This window comes from Lagenorhynchus albirostris, chromosome 8 (genome assembly GCF_949774975.1).
Source record: "Lagenorhynchus albirostris chromosome 8, mLagAlb1.1, whole genome shotgun sequence".
Taxonomy (NCBI): domain Eukaryota; kingdom Metazoa; phylum Chordata; class Mammalia; order Artiodactyla; family Delphinidae; genus Lagenorhynchus; species Lagenorhynchus albirostris.
Genome location: NC_083102.1, coordinates 17262202 through 17277307, shown reverse-complemented (window position 1 = coordinate 17277307; position 15106 = coordinate 17262202). Strand labels below are relative to the sequence as shown.

The 15106-nt window shown below is 48.6% G+C and overlaps 1 protein-coding gene across 1 annotated transcript; it reads right to left on the bottom strand.

Moving 5' to 3' along the window:
• Positions 1-13102, bottom strand: FAM180A (family with sequence similarity 180 member A). The gene is made up of 3 exons (XM_060156595.1): positions 12825-13102; positions 2366-2466; positions 1-855 (listed from the first exon to the last, which is right to left on the bottom strand). The coding sequence occupies exons 1-3, from the start codon at positions 12898-12900 to the stop codon at positions 511-513; spliced, it is 522 nt and encodes a 173-aa protein (XP_060012578.1). The 5' UTR covers positions 12901-13102; the 3' UTR covers positions 1-510.
• Positions 13103-15106: the final 2004 nt, after the last annotated feature.

The window sequence follows — 15106 nt, the reverse complement described above, 5'->3', positions numbered from 1 at the left end:
CTTGGTTAACAATGTATTTATTTGGCTATAGCTCTAGTTTCTTTATATCTTACTACAGAACTTTGGAAAGGTGTTCATTCAATCCAGCACCCTGATCTCTTAGGACCAAAGAAATCTGTCCCCCACTTTCCCGCCATGCCCAGACTTCTGTTATGTCTCTCCTGGCTCTGTCCTCACTCTTGGGTGTTTGTGTTACAGTCACTCAATGTTAAAGCATATCTTAGACTCCTGCAATTCACCAGGCAAAACATTCAGCCTCTGGAGGCATCTTGAATTACCATTCCAGCCCTTTTTTCCAGCCCAGGTCACGTTATGATAGGAATCACAATCTTACGCTTGTCAAGAAGTTACAAGGGGCAAAGAGCATCGGTGTTTCTTGTTTTATCTTTGCTGCTCTGAGTTGGTGGTATGTGTTTTGTGGCTGGTCTCTGTAAATGGAGTAGAGAATGAAGAATTTCTGGATTACTGTGTGCTGGTCCCTGCTCCCTGGTCCTGGTGCCAGCCAGTCTCTCAGGGAGATGCTCTGGGACATGAGGACCGCATTAAGTCATGCCTCAAGGCATGGAAAAGGCTAAGGAGGGACTGGGCCCAGATATCCTTCTGATGCCCTTGGGACGAGGCTGTGCGGTAGGCTGTGTAGGCCAGGGTCAGCGCTGTCCTTTCGAAGTCCTCTTTCTTGAGGGTGCCTGGGTGGTTGGAGAGGCTGGCGCTCAGCCGCCGGATGTCTGGGATGCTCTTGGGGATCACATCATTGCAGATGGCGCGGAAGTCCGAGGCCTTCCGCAGGGAGGAGAGCTCCTCGTCCTTGATGGAGATCTTCAGGTCAGGGCTGATCTCAAGTTCAGCCAGAAGGAACTGGGGGGAAACATGGGGTGTGGAAAAGCATGAGGCATTCGTTGTGGAGGACATCACTGGATTCACGATCACGTGCGTTCATGTAGGGAGGTGACTTGCAAAGAGCTTTGGAATCGAGAGACCTGGGTCCCAGTCCTGACTTTCCCACCACCTGCGTAACCTCGGACGAGTCACCTAACTTCTCTCAGCCTCCTTTTCTTCCTCTGTGGAATGATTAATAACAACAGTACTTCACTGGGATATTGTGAGGAGTAAATAAGACAAATATGAGTGACACCTGTCACTGTGCCTGGTACAAGGCCCCTATTAAGTGACTCTTTGTTGTTTCTAGTGTCCCGAATCACCCCCTTCTCTCCTTCCTCCCTCCCACCCACCAAAGATCTTCTAAAGCGCAGACTGACTATTTTGGATAATTTGAAATCAGAAGCTGGGAATTAGAAGCATGCAGAGAATTGTGCTAGGAATTAAGTGTGCTACAGAGATTTGCCCTCATTTCTCGACTGTTCTTTAAGAGTAGGGGTGAGGTCTGTCACAGGCACCCCCTGCTCAGTGCCAGGCTCATATCAGGAACCTAATCAGTACAATTTAGACTGAGTCCTAACTCTCCCCTCTGTCTCCGGCTTCCCCCGGCTCTAATCCATCCTGCGTGCTACTGTCTGTTATCTTCCTAGAACAGGCCTCTTGCTCTGACTCCCACGTTCATGACCTGGCAGAGGCTACGCATTTTCCAGTTCGTTCCCCGAGGCAGGATTTGAAATCTTCTGCCTGGCTCAGCTGCTTGACTATAGCAGGCTGTCCCCTTCTTAGTCAGACAGTCCTAGTACATGCAGGATGTCAGAGGGCGTCCAGACAGGAGGGGAACTTTGGCGATCTTTGGAGTCCCTCCTTTAACAGCTGAGGAGATTCAGGCCCAGGGAGAAATGGTGGCTTATGCAAGGTTACGTAGCTGATGGGCGGCAGAACCAGAACTAAAGTTTAGGTCTCGAACCTGGAATTTTTTCACTGAACCAAACCAAGCGGCCTTGGGTAAAGTTACCTGTGGTTTGGAGGAGAAGTGGGGTCTTGGTGCCAGAGGTATGAGAGGCAGAGGGAGAGAGCCTTTGGGGCGGCCCCAGATTCAAAAATGGGGCTGCCACAGTATGAGGTTACTGAGACACAACTCCACTCAGACAATAGGTTTCGCATTGCCTGGGCACTGCTGGTGAGTCCTGGCTTAAAGCTCTGGCTGGGGAATATTGCCCCGCTCTGTTGCTTGGGTGCAGGTAGAGGTGCCTCTGGGCCAAGCCTAAATCTCTAATTTTGCCTCGACGAAACCCCTAATGCCAACCTTCCCTGGGACGGCATGCGGGAAAGGAGAAGGGGGTGCGAGGAACACTTTCCTCTGGGATGGGCAGGATTCCACTACCTCCACACAGAAGTCTAGGCCAGTCCCCCGGGCAACAGAGGTCACTCGTTTTCAGGGGCTCAGGTCACTTCTCCAAAAAATATAGAGCCTCTCCCCTCTGCCTACCTCATAGAGCAGCTCTACTTCCTCCAGGGAGCTCTGCAGGACGGGGTTCAAGGGCACCGACGAGGATCTCTTTGGCCGGTGGGCGGCAGGGAAGAGCACGGCTGAAAGAAAAAAAGAGTGAGCTCGCCGGGCTGCAGCGTGCGCTGGCTTCTCCCGTGGGTGAACCCCAAGGTTAGCCGTCCAGTCCTGAAAGTGACTGACTCCAAGTGGTGGTGGAGCTGCGAGAAAAAGGGGCAGCTTCTTTAAGACACTTGGTTGTGATTTACCAGAAAACTGGGCAATAACTAAAAATTGGTGAGACCTCGAGGTAAGTAGGGCCCCTGGAAGTTGTGCAAAGCGCAATTTGCGTAACCATACATGACAGCTCTGCTTCTTGATAATGGCGCCCTTGGGCCATCAAGATAGTGTCCAGTGATGTCCAGAGTACTATGTTGAAGAAGGGAACTGCATAAGCAAGGATTTCTATTAGAAGTGATAAGAATGAAACATCTTCAACGTAAAGGACACTGGTAGGAATCTCCCACCTCCTGGAAAAGCTGGTTGGCTGTAATATTTCTTTCTCTGTAATCCATTTATGATCTAGCCCACAAGTTCCTCAGGGGCTTGGATCAATGTGCTTTCATGTTTATGCCTGTGCAGCATAGCCTGGCAGGTTTCCAGGGTGCACACAAGGTGCAGTTGTTGGCAGACTGCATCCCTGCATTGATGGGGGCCTTGACGGGCAGAGGGTTAGCCCTGCTTCTGCAGACCATCTTGGGGGATGGAGCCTACAAACTCCAGAGCAATAGTTCCTGGCCCAGAATTTTAGCAGGATTTGTTCTCTTTGCCAGAAAAGTGCCCATTTCCCACAGAATCATAGATTTTAGGACTTGAGAAGGCCTTAGCCTCTGCTCACTCACAGCCTCTGCCTCTGGTCTCAGGTGGAGCTCAGGAGGGCGAGGCATCTCCTTCCTACTGCACAGGTTCACAACCTTGACCATACATTAGAGTCGCCCAGGGTGTGTGGGTCCCAGCTCCAGTAGTTCTGATTTAAGTGACTAGGATGTGATTGAGACACTAAACTTTTTGAAAGCTTCCTAGGTACTTCTAATGGCAGCCTAGGCTGCCAGTCAGAAGGTGCTTGACCCAAGCCTGTGTAGAAGGAGCTGTTCCTGCTGAGCGGATGCTCCCAATTCAGCCCAATGCTTCTCAGCCTTGACTGTGCGTCAGAATCACCTGGGAGCTTTATAAACCTACACACCCAAGGCCGCCTCTCAGGCCAGTTCATGGGCATCTCTGGGGTGGATGTAGGCATCGGGACTTCTGACAGCTCCCTGGTGTTACAACGGGCAGGCAGTGTCCATAACCACTGGGTTACCCAGACCCACCACCAAGCAGCTGGTGCCTGGCTAGAATTCAGAGCTCACTCCCATCCGATGAGGCCTTATAGGGGCATCCGAAGAGACCAAGGCCCTCGTGTTCTCGGAGACAAGGGAGTGGCGGCACAAGGAGGGGTGTACTTTGACCCTACTTTCTCCTTGGTGGGAGGTGACACTAGGACCAGAACGGGTCCTGGACCAAGATGCGGCCTATTCCTTCTTACCATGAAACCCCTTTTCAAGGTAGGATTGAGAGCAACTCCTTTATGTCTTCTCTGTTATTGTGAAATGAAAGGTATTGTTCCCTTTAAAAATATTCACACTGCAGCAGGTGAAGGGGATAGGAGGGAACAAGGTCCTGGCACGGGGCCCTTTCTGCTGCCTCCCGGGAAGTTATTCAAGGCCAGACCTACACGCTCTTCACTCAATTGCTTCTCTGCGAACAGCTACTTCCTTTAACATGCACACCCCTGGTGGACCCCTAGTTCTCAAGAGTTGGGAAGAAAATACTTCCTGATGCAAAGTTGGGCTTAATAATGGAAATGTTGCTTCCAGGAGGCCTTGTTCTCATAATTTTTAAAATAATAACACAGTTTGGGGAAGATTGTTAAAAAACAATTCAGCCTCTGGACTAGGGCTGATCATTGCTTCAGAAAGTATATGTGGGGAGCACCGGAGTCTCACAGATGGACCCCTTCCCCCTTCTTCCCACCTTCCACGGGTACCCCTCACGTTGCTGTGGCTGCTCTGACGGTGTGTGGGGGGGAGGGGCTTTTATGGCCCTCTGGGCTGTGACGTGCAGCCAGCTCTGGGGCAGGCGTCTCGGCAGCTCCCCGTGTCTGACCTCCTGTGCATGAGGCTAGGTCTGGAGACCTGGATTCATCCCCACTGGAGATGCTGCCGGTGGTGGGCGAGAGATAAGCTGTGTCTGGCCCACGTCGAGACATTCAGGTAAGAAGTTAAACGACTAGCCACTCCAGAGGTCCTTGTCCATAATGACAGAGGCCGGACCCTGCCAGAACGCAAATGACCCGACCAAGAGCTGACCAACTCCGAGAGGTACACACGCAGACCTTTAAACCAGACCGGCTCCCACGTCGTTAGAAGAACGGCCCTGTGCCCCTAGGAAGCCTTTCCCTGGGACCCCACCGTACACTGCCGTGTTCCTTCTCCATCTCCTTAATTCTTTTTATCTTCTTCTTGCATCCTTTCTATACATTTCACATCTTGCTGTCTACTGCTGGCTCCTGGGAGGGAATGAATTTTATGCTTCTGACCTCAGTGTCTGCATAGAGCTCAATATATATACTGAGTGCAGTCTCAATATATATTTTGGAACGATTTTAAAAATAAACTAGGTATTAAAACAACAACAAAACAGAGCATCCCTGGAGACTCTCCAATTCAGGCTTTGCTGGTTTTCCTTCCTTTCCCTTCTGCCCCATCTCCCAAATTTATGAGGTCATTTTAAGTTCGACTCCGTCCTCGCTGTGAGCGATTATAAGCGGCTTTGGGCAGCCCAGTCTTCGTGAGGCTGATAGTTCTGAGGCCTGAATGCTCCCGCTGGACGGCTGTTAGCAGCTGCACCCTCTCGGAGGGAAAAGGGAGAGAGGCGAACGGGGTGGGGAGGCCAGAGACTGGCAGAAGGATCCCACTCCCTCTTGGGCACCACCTGAGTGTGGAGCCTTGGGCAGGAAGGCTGCTGGGACAGTGTTGTTAAGATCACTGACTTTGTGTGTCTTCTGCCTGGTGTAAAACTAGGCCGATTTGTTTCTTCCTTTTTCACTTAACGCTCCGCACCCAGCCCACACTCCGGCTGTTTCTTCAGGTTGTGAACGTGCCCACGAGGACCACTCAGTGTGATCAGGGGACTCCAGAGACTCCCCCATGGCCTTGCATGAAGGTCTGCTGTGCCGGCCAGCCTCGGGCAGGGGGGCCAGCCCCTCGTCCCCGAGCCCCCGGACTCATGAGCCTTCAGGGGACATTGTGAAACACTGGACCAACCCCCATGGAACAAAAAATTTACTTGCTAAAGTTCACGCCACATGCACTAATTTAGTTCAGGAACTGGATCCAGGGATTCATGTGTCTTAGCATGTTCTGTCCGTGTCTTCTATTGAGAGACACATTTGGACCTCAGGCCAAAGTTGTTCACATGTGGGGCCCAGACATCCTAACAGCTTATGAGCTCACTGTGGGTCAGTCAGCTTGCTGGGTGCTTTCCTTATGTGCCTTGTGAGGTAAACGTTCACATCTCATTTTATAGATGAAGAAACTTGGAGGCTAAGAAACTTGCCCTTGGCCACCCAACTTGTTTGTAATAGGCCTGAGATTAAAATCCAGGTCTCAAGGGCTTCAAAACCCAACTGCTGTATTTAAAATAGATAACCAACGAGGACCTACTGTTTAGCACAGGGAACTCTGCTCAGTATTCTGTAATAACCTAAATGGGGAAAGAATTTGAAAAAGAATAGATACATGTATAGGTATAACTGAATCACTTTCCTGTATACCTGAGACTATCACAACATTGTTAATCAACTATACTCCAATATAAAATAAAAATTAAAAACAAAACAAAACAACATACAAACAAAAAACCCCCAATCTCACCAATAGGGTGAACCACGCTATCTTTTTGTAGGTGCATCTGCCCCAAGACTGGGCGTTCTTCAGTTGTGTGTAGCCACGGGAAGGATACATGTAGTTAATTAGGAATGAATGAATGCATATGGTATAAAACATACTCTTAAATGAATCACACATATTTAAACAAATCTCTACCTTTGATTGATAATGTGATATACAAGGTCAGATTTCTACAGCCCTATGATCATTCTCTTGCACCAGTCCTCGTCTCCTTTGCTCCCTCTTCGTTCCTTTGCAGTCACTAGGCAAAAGCACACCCCATCTCTTTACCTGTTCCACACCTGCACCTGGGTTAAGTGGTCTCACTTGAAATTCGTGATCGTTATTCTCAGGAGGGGCCCGAAATGCTGCCTGACCATTACCCGTATTTCCTGCTTCCCCTCACTCTATTTTAGCATGAAGTGGATGATGATTTCACACCTCCTCCTTTCCTCAAACCAGTTACCGGGCCTCGTGCCCAGGTCCTCTGACTTCCCTTCTGTTATTGTGTCCCTCCTCTTATCTCGAGCCACTTGTCCCCGTGTGCACGAGGTCTCCAATAAAGTTGTCGCTCACCTTTCCACTTTTCTCTCCCCCATCATTAATTTTCCCCTCTCTACCGATCTTTCAAGGCAGCATGAAAACACGTTGCTGCTGCTTCTTTAAAAAAAAATCCCGCCTTGCTGGCCGCTCTTCCTTCCCCTCTGTCTCCTCGCCTTGCAGACTCCTGGCCGCAGCCTGGGTCTCTCCCCTCTCACTAGCCACACTGACTTCGTAAGGATGTTCTGCTGTGTATTTCCGGGCCCGACTTCTAGATATGCAGCTGCCTGAGGGAGAGTCTCCTTTTGGATTCGTAATAGTTGTCTCTCCTGATCTCCAACCCAGTCCCAACCCCCGCCATCCATCACACCTGCTCCGCACCTCCTGCTTTGTCTGCTGTCTTCCCATCTCTCGTAGCTGCTCAGGTCAAAACCTGGGAGTTGTCAGTCATCCTTGCCTTTTCTCTTTCTTTCACATCTCACACCCCACTAATCAGCAAATCTTGTTGGCTCTACCTTCAGAATAGATCTGGAATCTGGCTACTTCTTACCACATCCCAGCTAGCCTCCTGGTCCAAACCTTGAACATTTCTCCTAATGGTGTCTCTGTTTCCATCCTTGGCTGCCAACTTCATCCTCCTCATTGTATTCTTTTTTTTTTTTTTTTGGCCACGCCACGCAGCATGTGGGATCTTAGTTCCTCTGCCAGGGGTTGAACCCGTGCCCCTGGCAGGGGAAGCGCAGAGTCTTCACCACTGGACCTGCCAGGGAAGTCCACCTCATTGTATTCTTAACACAGCAAGTAAAGCGATTCTGTGAAAACATTGGTTGGATGATGTCAATTCTCTGCCCAGAAACTTCTATGGCTTTCCATCTCCCTCAGAGTAGAAGCCAAAGATCTTCAGATGGCCACCAGGTACTGTGCGACTTGACCTCTTACTACCTCTCTGCACTCATCTGCTATTATCCTCTGGCTCATGCCCCTCTAGCTGCAGGCCTCCTCACTCTTGCTTGAGCATGCCTCTGCCACAGGGCCTTTGAACTTCTGTTCCATCTGCCTGGAATACTCTTTCCCTGGAGACTGCATGGCTCACTCCTGTGTTTCCTTCAGGTCTCAAGTCACCTCCTCAGTGAGGCCCTCCCTGACTCTCCTATTTAAACTTGTGATCCTTTATATTCTCCAATCTGTCCCAACCTTATTGCCATCCAATGAACCAGATATTTTATTTCTATATGTGCTTATTGTCTGTTTCCTTTCCCTGGGACGTCAGCTCACAAGGGCAAGGGATTTTGTCTGTTTTGTTAATGCTGTATTCCCAGTGCCTAAAATCCTGCCGGTGACTGTTGAATGAATAAACAATCCCATAGAAACACATTCACTCTCCTTGTTACTCAACTCCATTGTTTTCAAAGCGCCTCACCAAATCCTTCTCTTTTTAACAGGGTGATTCTGGAACTTATTTGCAGTTACAGGTCCTGGATAATTATCAGAAAGTAGATGTCTTCTCCTGTCTCCATCACACCCTCCCTTTATCTATGAGGAACCACTGTTTGGGTCTAGGAGAAACCAATTTTTTTTTTTAATTGAAGTATAGTTGATTTACAATGTTATGTTAGTTTCTGGTGTACAGTAAAGTGATCCAGACATATGTATATATATACACACACACACACACATATATATTTAGTTATACATATATATTCTTTTTCATTATAGGTTATTACAAGATACTGAATATAGTTCCCTGTGCTGTACAGTAGGTCCTTGTTGTTTATCTAGTTTATATATGGTAGTTTGTATCTGCTAATCCCAAACTCCGAATTTATCCTTCTCCCATGCCTTTCCCCCTTTGGTAACCATAAGTTTGTTTTCTCTGTCTGTGAGTCTGTTTCTGTTTTGTAAATAAGTTCATCTGTATCATATTTTAGGTTCCACATATAAATGATATCGTATGATATTTGTTTTTCTCTGACTTACTTCACTTAGTATGATAATCTCTAGGTCCATCCATGTTGCTGCAAATGGCGTTATTTCATTCTTTTTTATGGCTGAGTAGTATTCTGTTGTGTATATATGTATATACCACATCTTTATCCATTCATCTGTCAATAGACATTTAGGTTGCTTCCATGTCTTGGTTATTGTGAATAGTGCTGCTATGAACATTGAACTGCATGTAACTTTTCAAATTATGGTTTTCTCCCGATATATGCCCAGGAGTGGGATTGCTGGATCATATGGTAACTCTATATTTAGTTCTTTAAGGAACCTCCATACTGTTCTCCGTAGTGCCTGCACCAGTTTACATTCCCATCAACAGTAAAGAAGGGTTCCCTTCATACCCAGAGAAGCTACTTTTAATTATCTCAGTCAAGTCTTGCACCTGCACCTGTCTTGCTCCCCAAGCCTTACCTCCTTCAAGCTTTCTTGCCCAGACGTATAGGCAGAAGCCTCCCTAAATGGAAGAGCCTATTTTTGCTTTGAGCCTGATCTTCTCTTTGACTTTTTATAACCTGGGATAAAAATCTCTTCTTCCCTCCCATCTCCCAAATAGGTTAAAAAAAAAAAAGAACAATATTAAGGCTGACCATGGTTTCCATGTAACTGTGCACAGCATCTGTACCAAAGAGCTTATTGGAAAGGATTCACACTGTAGACCATATCATACCAAAATACAACCATATTTTTAATGAATCAGTTGAAGCAACTCTATGGAAATGACTGTGGGTGTGGAAAGGAAAAGCTCTCATTTATAAAAAGTCTTTTGCCAGATCCTACTGACGTCATTTACTTTTTTTTTTTTTTTTTTGCGGTACGCGGGCCTCTCACTGTTGTGGCCTCTCCCGTTGTGGAGCACAGGCTCCGGACGCGCAGGCTCAGTGGCCATGGCTCACGGGCCCAGCCGCTCCGCAGCATGTGGGATCTTCCTGGACCGGGGCACGAACCCATGTCCCCTGCATCGGCAGGCGGACTCTCAACCACTGTGCCACCAGGGAAGCCCGTCATTTACTTTTTTGCTCCTGAGCCAGCCCTTCAGAAACACAGTGATGTTCTGAGGTAGCCAGGACCTTGGCCCCGTGTGTTGGGGTCCCCTGGAGTGCTTCTGAAAGGGCTGCTGTGTGTTGGCTGCCCTTGGCCAGAATGTGCCACCGCCCAGGGGGAGCGCCTGGAAGGGATGCAGGGACGTGAGTGAGGACATTGAGACTCTGCCTCTGCAGACTGGGCTGGGGGAGTGAGATCCAGCTCTAAGCTTCCGGCTGAGGGATCTGGGGAGTGCTAAGTTCTCCCCCATCCTCCAGCTTTCTTACCTGTTAGTGGTCAGAATAACGCCTCCTAAGGCAGTGACCATGGAGTGAATGAGGTGGCCGCTTAGTCATGCTGGACCAGTGAGTCAGTTGACACTGACTGAAAACACCCATCCGGGGCCCTTCCCTTCACGGAATATTGACGACTGAAAACACACACAGCACTAAACTGGACACGTGAAGATGACATACATTCCACCACTGCAGGGCCACCCTTCCTTATGAAACTGCTTGTCAAAGAAATAACATATGTATTTAATAAAAATCAGATACTTATAGGAATTAATACGTGTATTTTTTTTTAAGACTGGCTAGTTCCCTGCAGACCCCCAGGCGGTGTGCCGGCAGGACCTGGGTGGGACTGGGACTTGGGCCAGGTGTGTCCACTTCCCAGCAGCCTCGCTAACCACAGGTGGGTCCCTTGGTCTTAATCAAGGCGGTGGGGCTGGAGCAGCCATCCCGGCACAGGGAGCCGCCTCCCAGGGCGGAATCCTAGAGAGCGCCGAGGGAGAGGCTGGGAGAAAGGTAGGAAAAAAAAGATGTCCTGATGGCAGGGTGTATTCCTTTTGGGTTTATTTCCACACTTCTACCCGTGGAGGCAGGGGGTGGTGCTGGGGGGGATGGAGGAGGAGTTTTGTAGGGAGAGGTCGCCCTCTGACTGTTTCCAGAGGGAATTCTTCTAAATTAGGCCTAGCACTGGGGTGGGGGGCAGGGTTGGGGTAAGGATGCAGGTGAAAGGAACAGTTAATACATTTGGAAAAATTGGTTTTTCTCTGGGTGTGTCTCCCATTCCGTCATAAAAAAAGGGCAATTGTGTATTCCTTTTATGATTAGAAAAAAATGTTGAAAACGAAAAAAAAAAAATCAACTACGTGGAAGACTTCTGATGATGGTTGGAAGGGCTCCGCGTCATTTGTTGGCCCCGAACACTGATATGAACGGCTAATCCAGCACTTAGCATCAGCTGCCTCGCCATGGCCTCTGTTTCAGCTGTGTTGGCCTTGTGTCTTTATACAGATTGTTATCATTATTGGGGGGCAGACCCTCCCCAGTGAGGAGGGGTGCAGCCAGAGCAGCTGCTCTCAGGACGTTGCTATAGAACCGATAGGTTTTCTGTCATGAAATTTTTTCCTTTTCTAAGTGGTAGGTAATAGCTGACATTTATATAGCTCCTCATTTACAAAGCGTTTTATTTACATTTTTCAATATGACCCTCACATGACAACACAGTGAGGGTCAGTTTTTGTTACTGTTAATATGTTATCTGTTCATGAACTAAAGCTCAGAGAGGTTAAGTCTTCCCAGACATCACACAGCCAATTAGAGGCAGAACTTAAATCTTTGAGTTCCTTGCAGGATAGCTCATCATGTGCCTATTGTGTTTACAAGCCTTGTAGCAAATCAGATCATCTCATTTGGCTTTCTAACAGCCTGTGCGTTAAAGAGTGGCTATTATCATCCTTTTTTAATAGGCAGGTTAAGGAAGGCCCCCAGGGTCACACAGGGGTAAGTGGCAGAACACAGCACCAGGGTCTCTTTGCTCTGTGCTTCCGAGTGTTGCCCCCAGAGTCTGTGCACGTGATGAGCAGGGCACTGTGTGTGTGAGGGAATAAAAACCCTAACAAGTGCATTGGCTTTTTCTTTCCCCAGTTTCACATCTGCTCTGCGCCCCAGCTGGCCGTCCCTTCCTTCCCTGACACTCTCGTTGAGAACCAGGGGGCTCATCCTTTTGTTGCTGTGCAGTCGTCACCCTATTTTGGATCTCTGGAAACACCAGTGAGCCTGACTTCTTTTTCCAGTTCTTTCCAGGAGAGAGACCTCAGTTGACTTTAGGCAGTGGAGAGATCTCAGTTCAGATCAGTGTGGAGCAGTCAGCACTATTGGTCCCTTGCTTCCTAAGTGATAGACCCTCATTGACTGGAGATGCCGCCAGTGTTTGCCCACGGGAGCCATAAACGATGCCAGGCCGGCTCTGAGAAGCTGTGTCCCGAGAGCAAGGAAGTCGGCCGTGGGGAGCAGCCTTGCTGGGCTCCTTCCTTTCCAAGGGGGCTGGCCAGGGCGGTAGCAGCCGGGCAGACACGAGGGTGCTGAGGGGCTACTCGTCCTCTCCTGCTGCTGGACCAGCTCTCTCCAGCTGGAAAGATGCGTCCACTGCTGCTCAGGAAGCAGCATGGAGCCCTCCACGTGGACACCCCACTCCCTCCAGGTAGTAGGCCTCTTGCCGGTCAGCACCCCCAGTCCCTTCATGTCAATATCAGTCCTGAGCACCTGCTCCCCGCATGCCCTGCCCAGCTGCAGCAGCCTGGGGGGTACTCAAGGGAGTCTGTCCACATTCTACGAAGCAAAGATGACTTCCCTCTGGCCTGTCAGAAAGGGATGCTCTCTGCATTCTCCCCCTCGACCCAGTTCCCTCAGCAACTTTGATTTTTTTGGTGTCATTTCCCCCGTCACCTTCTAATACCTTCTAGCATGTCGAGAAGCATCAGGCAATTGGCAGAGATGAGATAAAAGGAGGGTGCAGGGCTTCTAATTTCTTCCTGCTCTCTCCATGCTTCCCCCCAGATTCCTAATTGTATCGAAGAAAGAAGAATGAGCATCAAGCAAACAAATAAATTAAAAGCAACTCACCCCTGCTCCACCTGTGCGACAGAGTGGCCTGAGCGTCATAATACAACAGCAGAAGCAGCAACGTCTTCCAACACATCTTTTCCTCCAAAAAGGTGAAAAGTCGCCCTCAGACCCAGTGGGACCCCAGGAGCTACAGGTATGCCCGTACTGGTCCTCCCAGTGTGACGATATCGTGCTTACCTCCCCTTCTTTTTCAGACCTGCAGAGGTGCCCTCTCCTGCCTCAGAAGGGTAGAGGCAAGGGCTGCCTCCTGGGGAGGACAGGAGCGGGACCTCTGTTAATCCTACTCTCTCTGGGATTGGGGCACTGGGCTTCCACAGAGAGACTCTGTTTTTGAGCACATCTGGAGTGACTCATGGGGCATGTGATCTCCTTGGCAGTGGGGTGGATAAATATAATTTCTGTACTTGAGTTCCATGTGTTGGATGCACCCACTGGAATTTTTCTTTAACAAACAGACTTGCGGAACTTGTTAGAGAGCCCGGCAAAGACCTGGCTGCTGTCCCCGTACACACACACACACACACACACACACACACACACACACCAGCGCCAGGGGCGAGGGCTGCAGCAAGAGCCAGGTGGCTTGCCTGGTAGACGCCGGGGACCGACTGAGCCCAGAGTTGCCTTCAGGACAGCAGAGTCATTGTGGTGTCTGGGCTGAGTGTCACTTGTTCCCTTCCCTGCAGCTAGCCCTTGAGGAGCAGGGGAGAGCTGCCGTGGCGCCTGGGTATTGTGCAGGCAGGTGATGATCCAGGGGCCCACAGGTGACCCCATTCACATTCGTGACACCCCGATTTCTGGACTGTCTAGATCTGGTACCAAATCACTTTGATCCTCTCAAGCAAAATAGTAGTGTTTTTCCAAGATCATTCTTTTGGCATTAATTAATTTTTATTGAGCTATACTTGGTATATAACGTTGTGTAAGTTTGAGGTGTACAGCGTGTCAATTTGATACACTTCTCTGTTGCAAGATGGTCACCACCATGGCTTGAGCAACCAACTTCATTGCATCACTTAATTATTCTTTTTTGTGGTGAGAACTTTTAAGATCCATGACCATTTTTAAAGTTCTGCCATAGACACCTTGATTTTGTCCGATTTCCTCGCCTTCTCTGAAATCATAGACGTACGACGCTAAAGCTTGCGGGATATTTGAAGTTGATTTCACTCTGTGGGTTTCCAAGCTGTGGAGGTGGTGCCAGGGTGAATGAGCTGCTGGAAAGGACACCCCTTTGCTTTAATCAGAAGAGCTTTTCATCTGTTAGAGGAAGTTGCTTGAAAAAAGAAAACTTGGCTACAACATTTGCAAACACTGATCTTTCTAATATTAGGAATCGCTGTTGGGTGCTTACTTTGCTCCAGGCACTGGGCTAGGTGCTCTCATTGTATTCATTGATTTAATGCTTGAAACAAACTATGAGGTCCATATGGAACAACCCTCTCCAATGGAAATATAATTCGAGAAACAAATGTAATTCAAAATGTTCTAGCAGCCATGTCAAGAAAGTAAAAAGGAACAGGGAAATCAGTTGTAGTAATACCTTTTATCTAACCCAATTTATCTACAATATTATAGTTTCTACGTGTAATCAATACAACTTTGAGAAGCTATTTTCTATTCCTTTTTCATACCAAGTCTTCGAAATCCAATGTGTATTTCACACAGTTAGCACATGTCAATTCAGACCAGCTGCATTTCAAGTAATGGCTACAGATGGCCAGTGGCTACTGCATTGGGCAGAGCTGGGCTAGAAGGTAAGAGGGCAGGTTCTGCAGCCAGAGGACCACGGTAGGTTTAATTAACGTCCATCACCTCACATGGTCACACTTTTTTTTTTTTCCTGTGTTGAGAACTTTTAAGATCTACTCTTTTAGCAACTTTCAAATATACAATACAATGTTATTAACTATAGTTACCATGATATATGTTACACCCCCAGAACTTATTTATCTTATAACTGGAAGTTTGTACCTTTTGACCACCTGGACCCATTTCTCCCCCCTCCCCCAGCTCTGGCAACCACCAAACTGTTTTCTGTTTCTGTGAGTTTGGTTTTTTAAGATTCCATGTATAGGGACTTCCCTGGTGGCACAGTGGTTAAGAATCCACCTGCCAATGCAGCGGACACGGGTTCGAGCCCTGGTCCGGGAAGATCCCACATGCCACGGAGCAACTAAGCCCGTGCGCCACAACTACTGAGGCCTGTGCTCTAGAGCCTGCGAGCCACAACTACTGAGCCCACGTGCCACAACTACTGAAGCCCGTGTGCCTAGAGC

Bases quoted from the DNA above. Each gene is read 5' to 3' on its own strand.
- FAM180A (XM_060156595.1), bottom strand. From the start codon at position 12,900: ATGTGTTGGAAGACGTTGCTGCTTCTGCTGTTGTATTATGACGCTCAG. The intron at 2,467-12,824 runs GTGAGTTGCTTT...TTTTTCTTTCAG, and splicing joins GTCGCACAGGTGGAGCAGGG to CCGTGCTCTTCCCTGCCGCC. The intron at 856-2,365 runs GTAGGCAGAGGG...GTTTCCCCCCAG, and splicing joins AAGTAGAGCTGCTCTATGAG to TTCCTTCTGGCTGAACTTGA.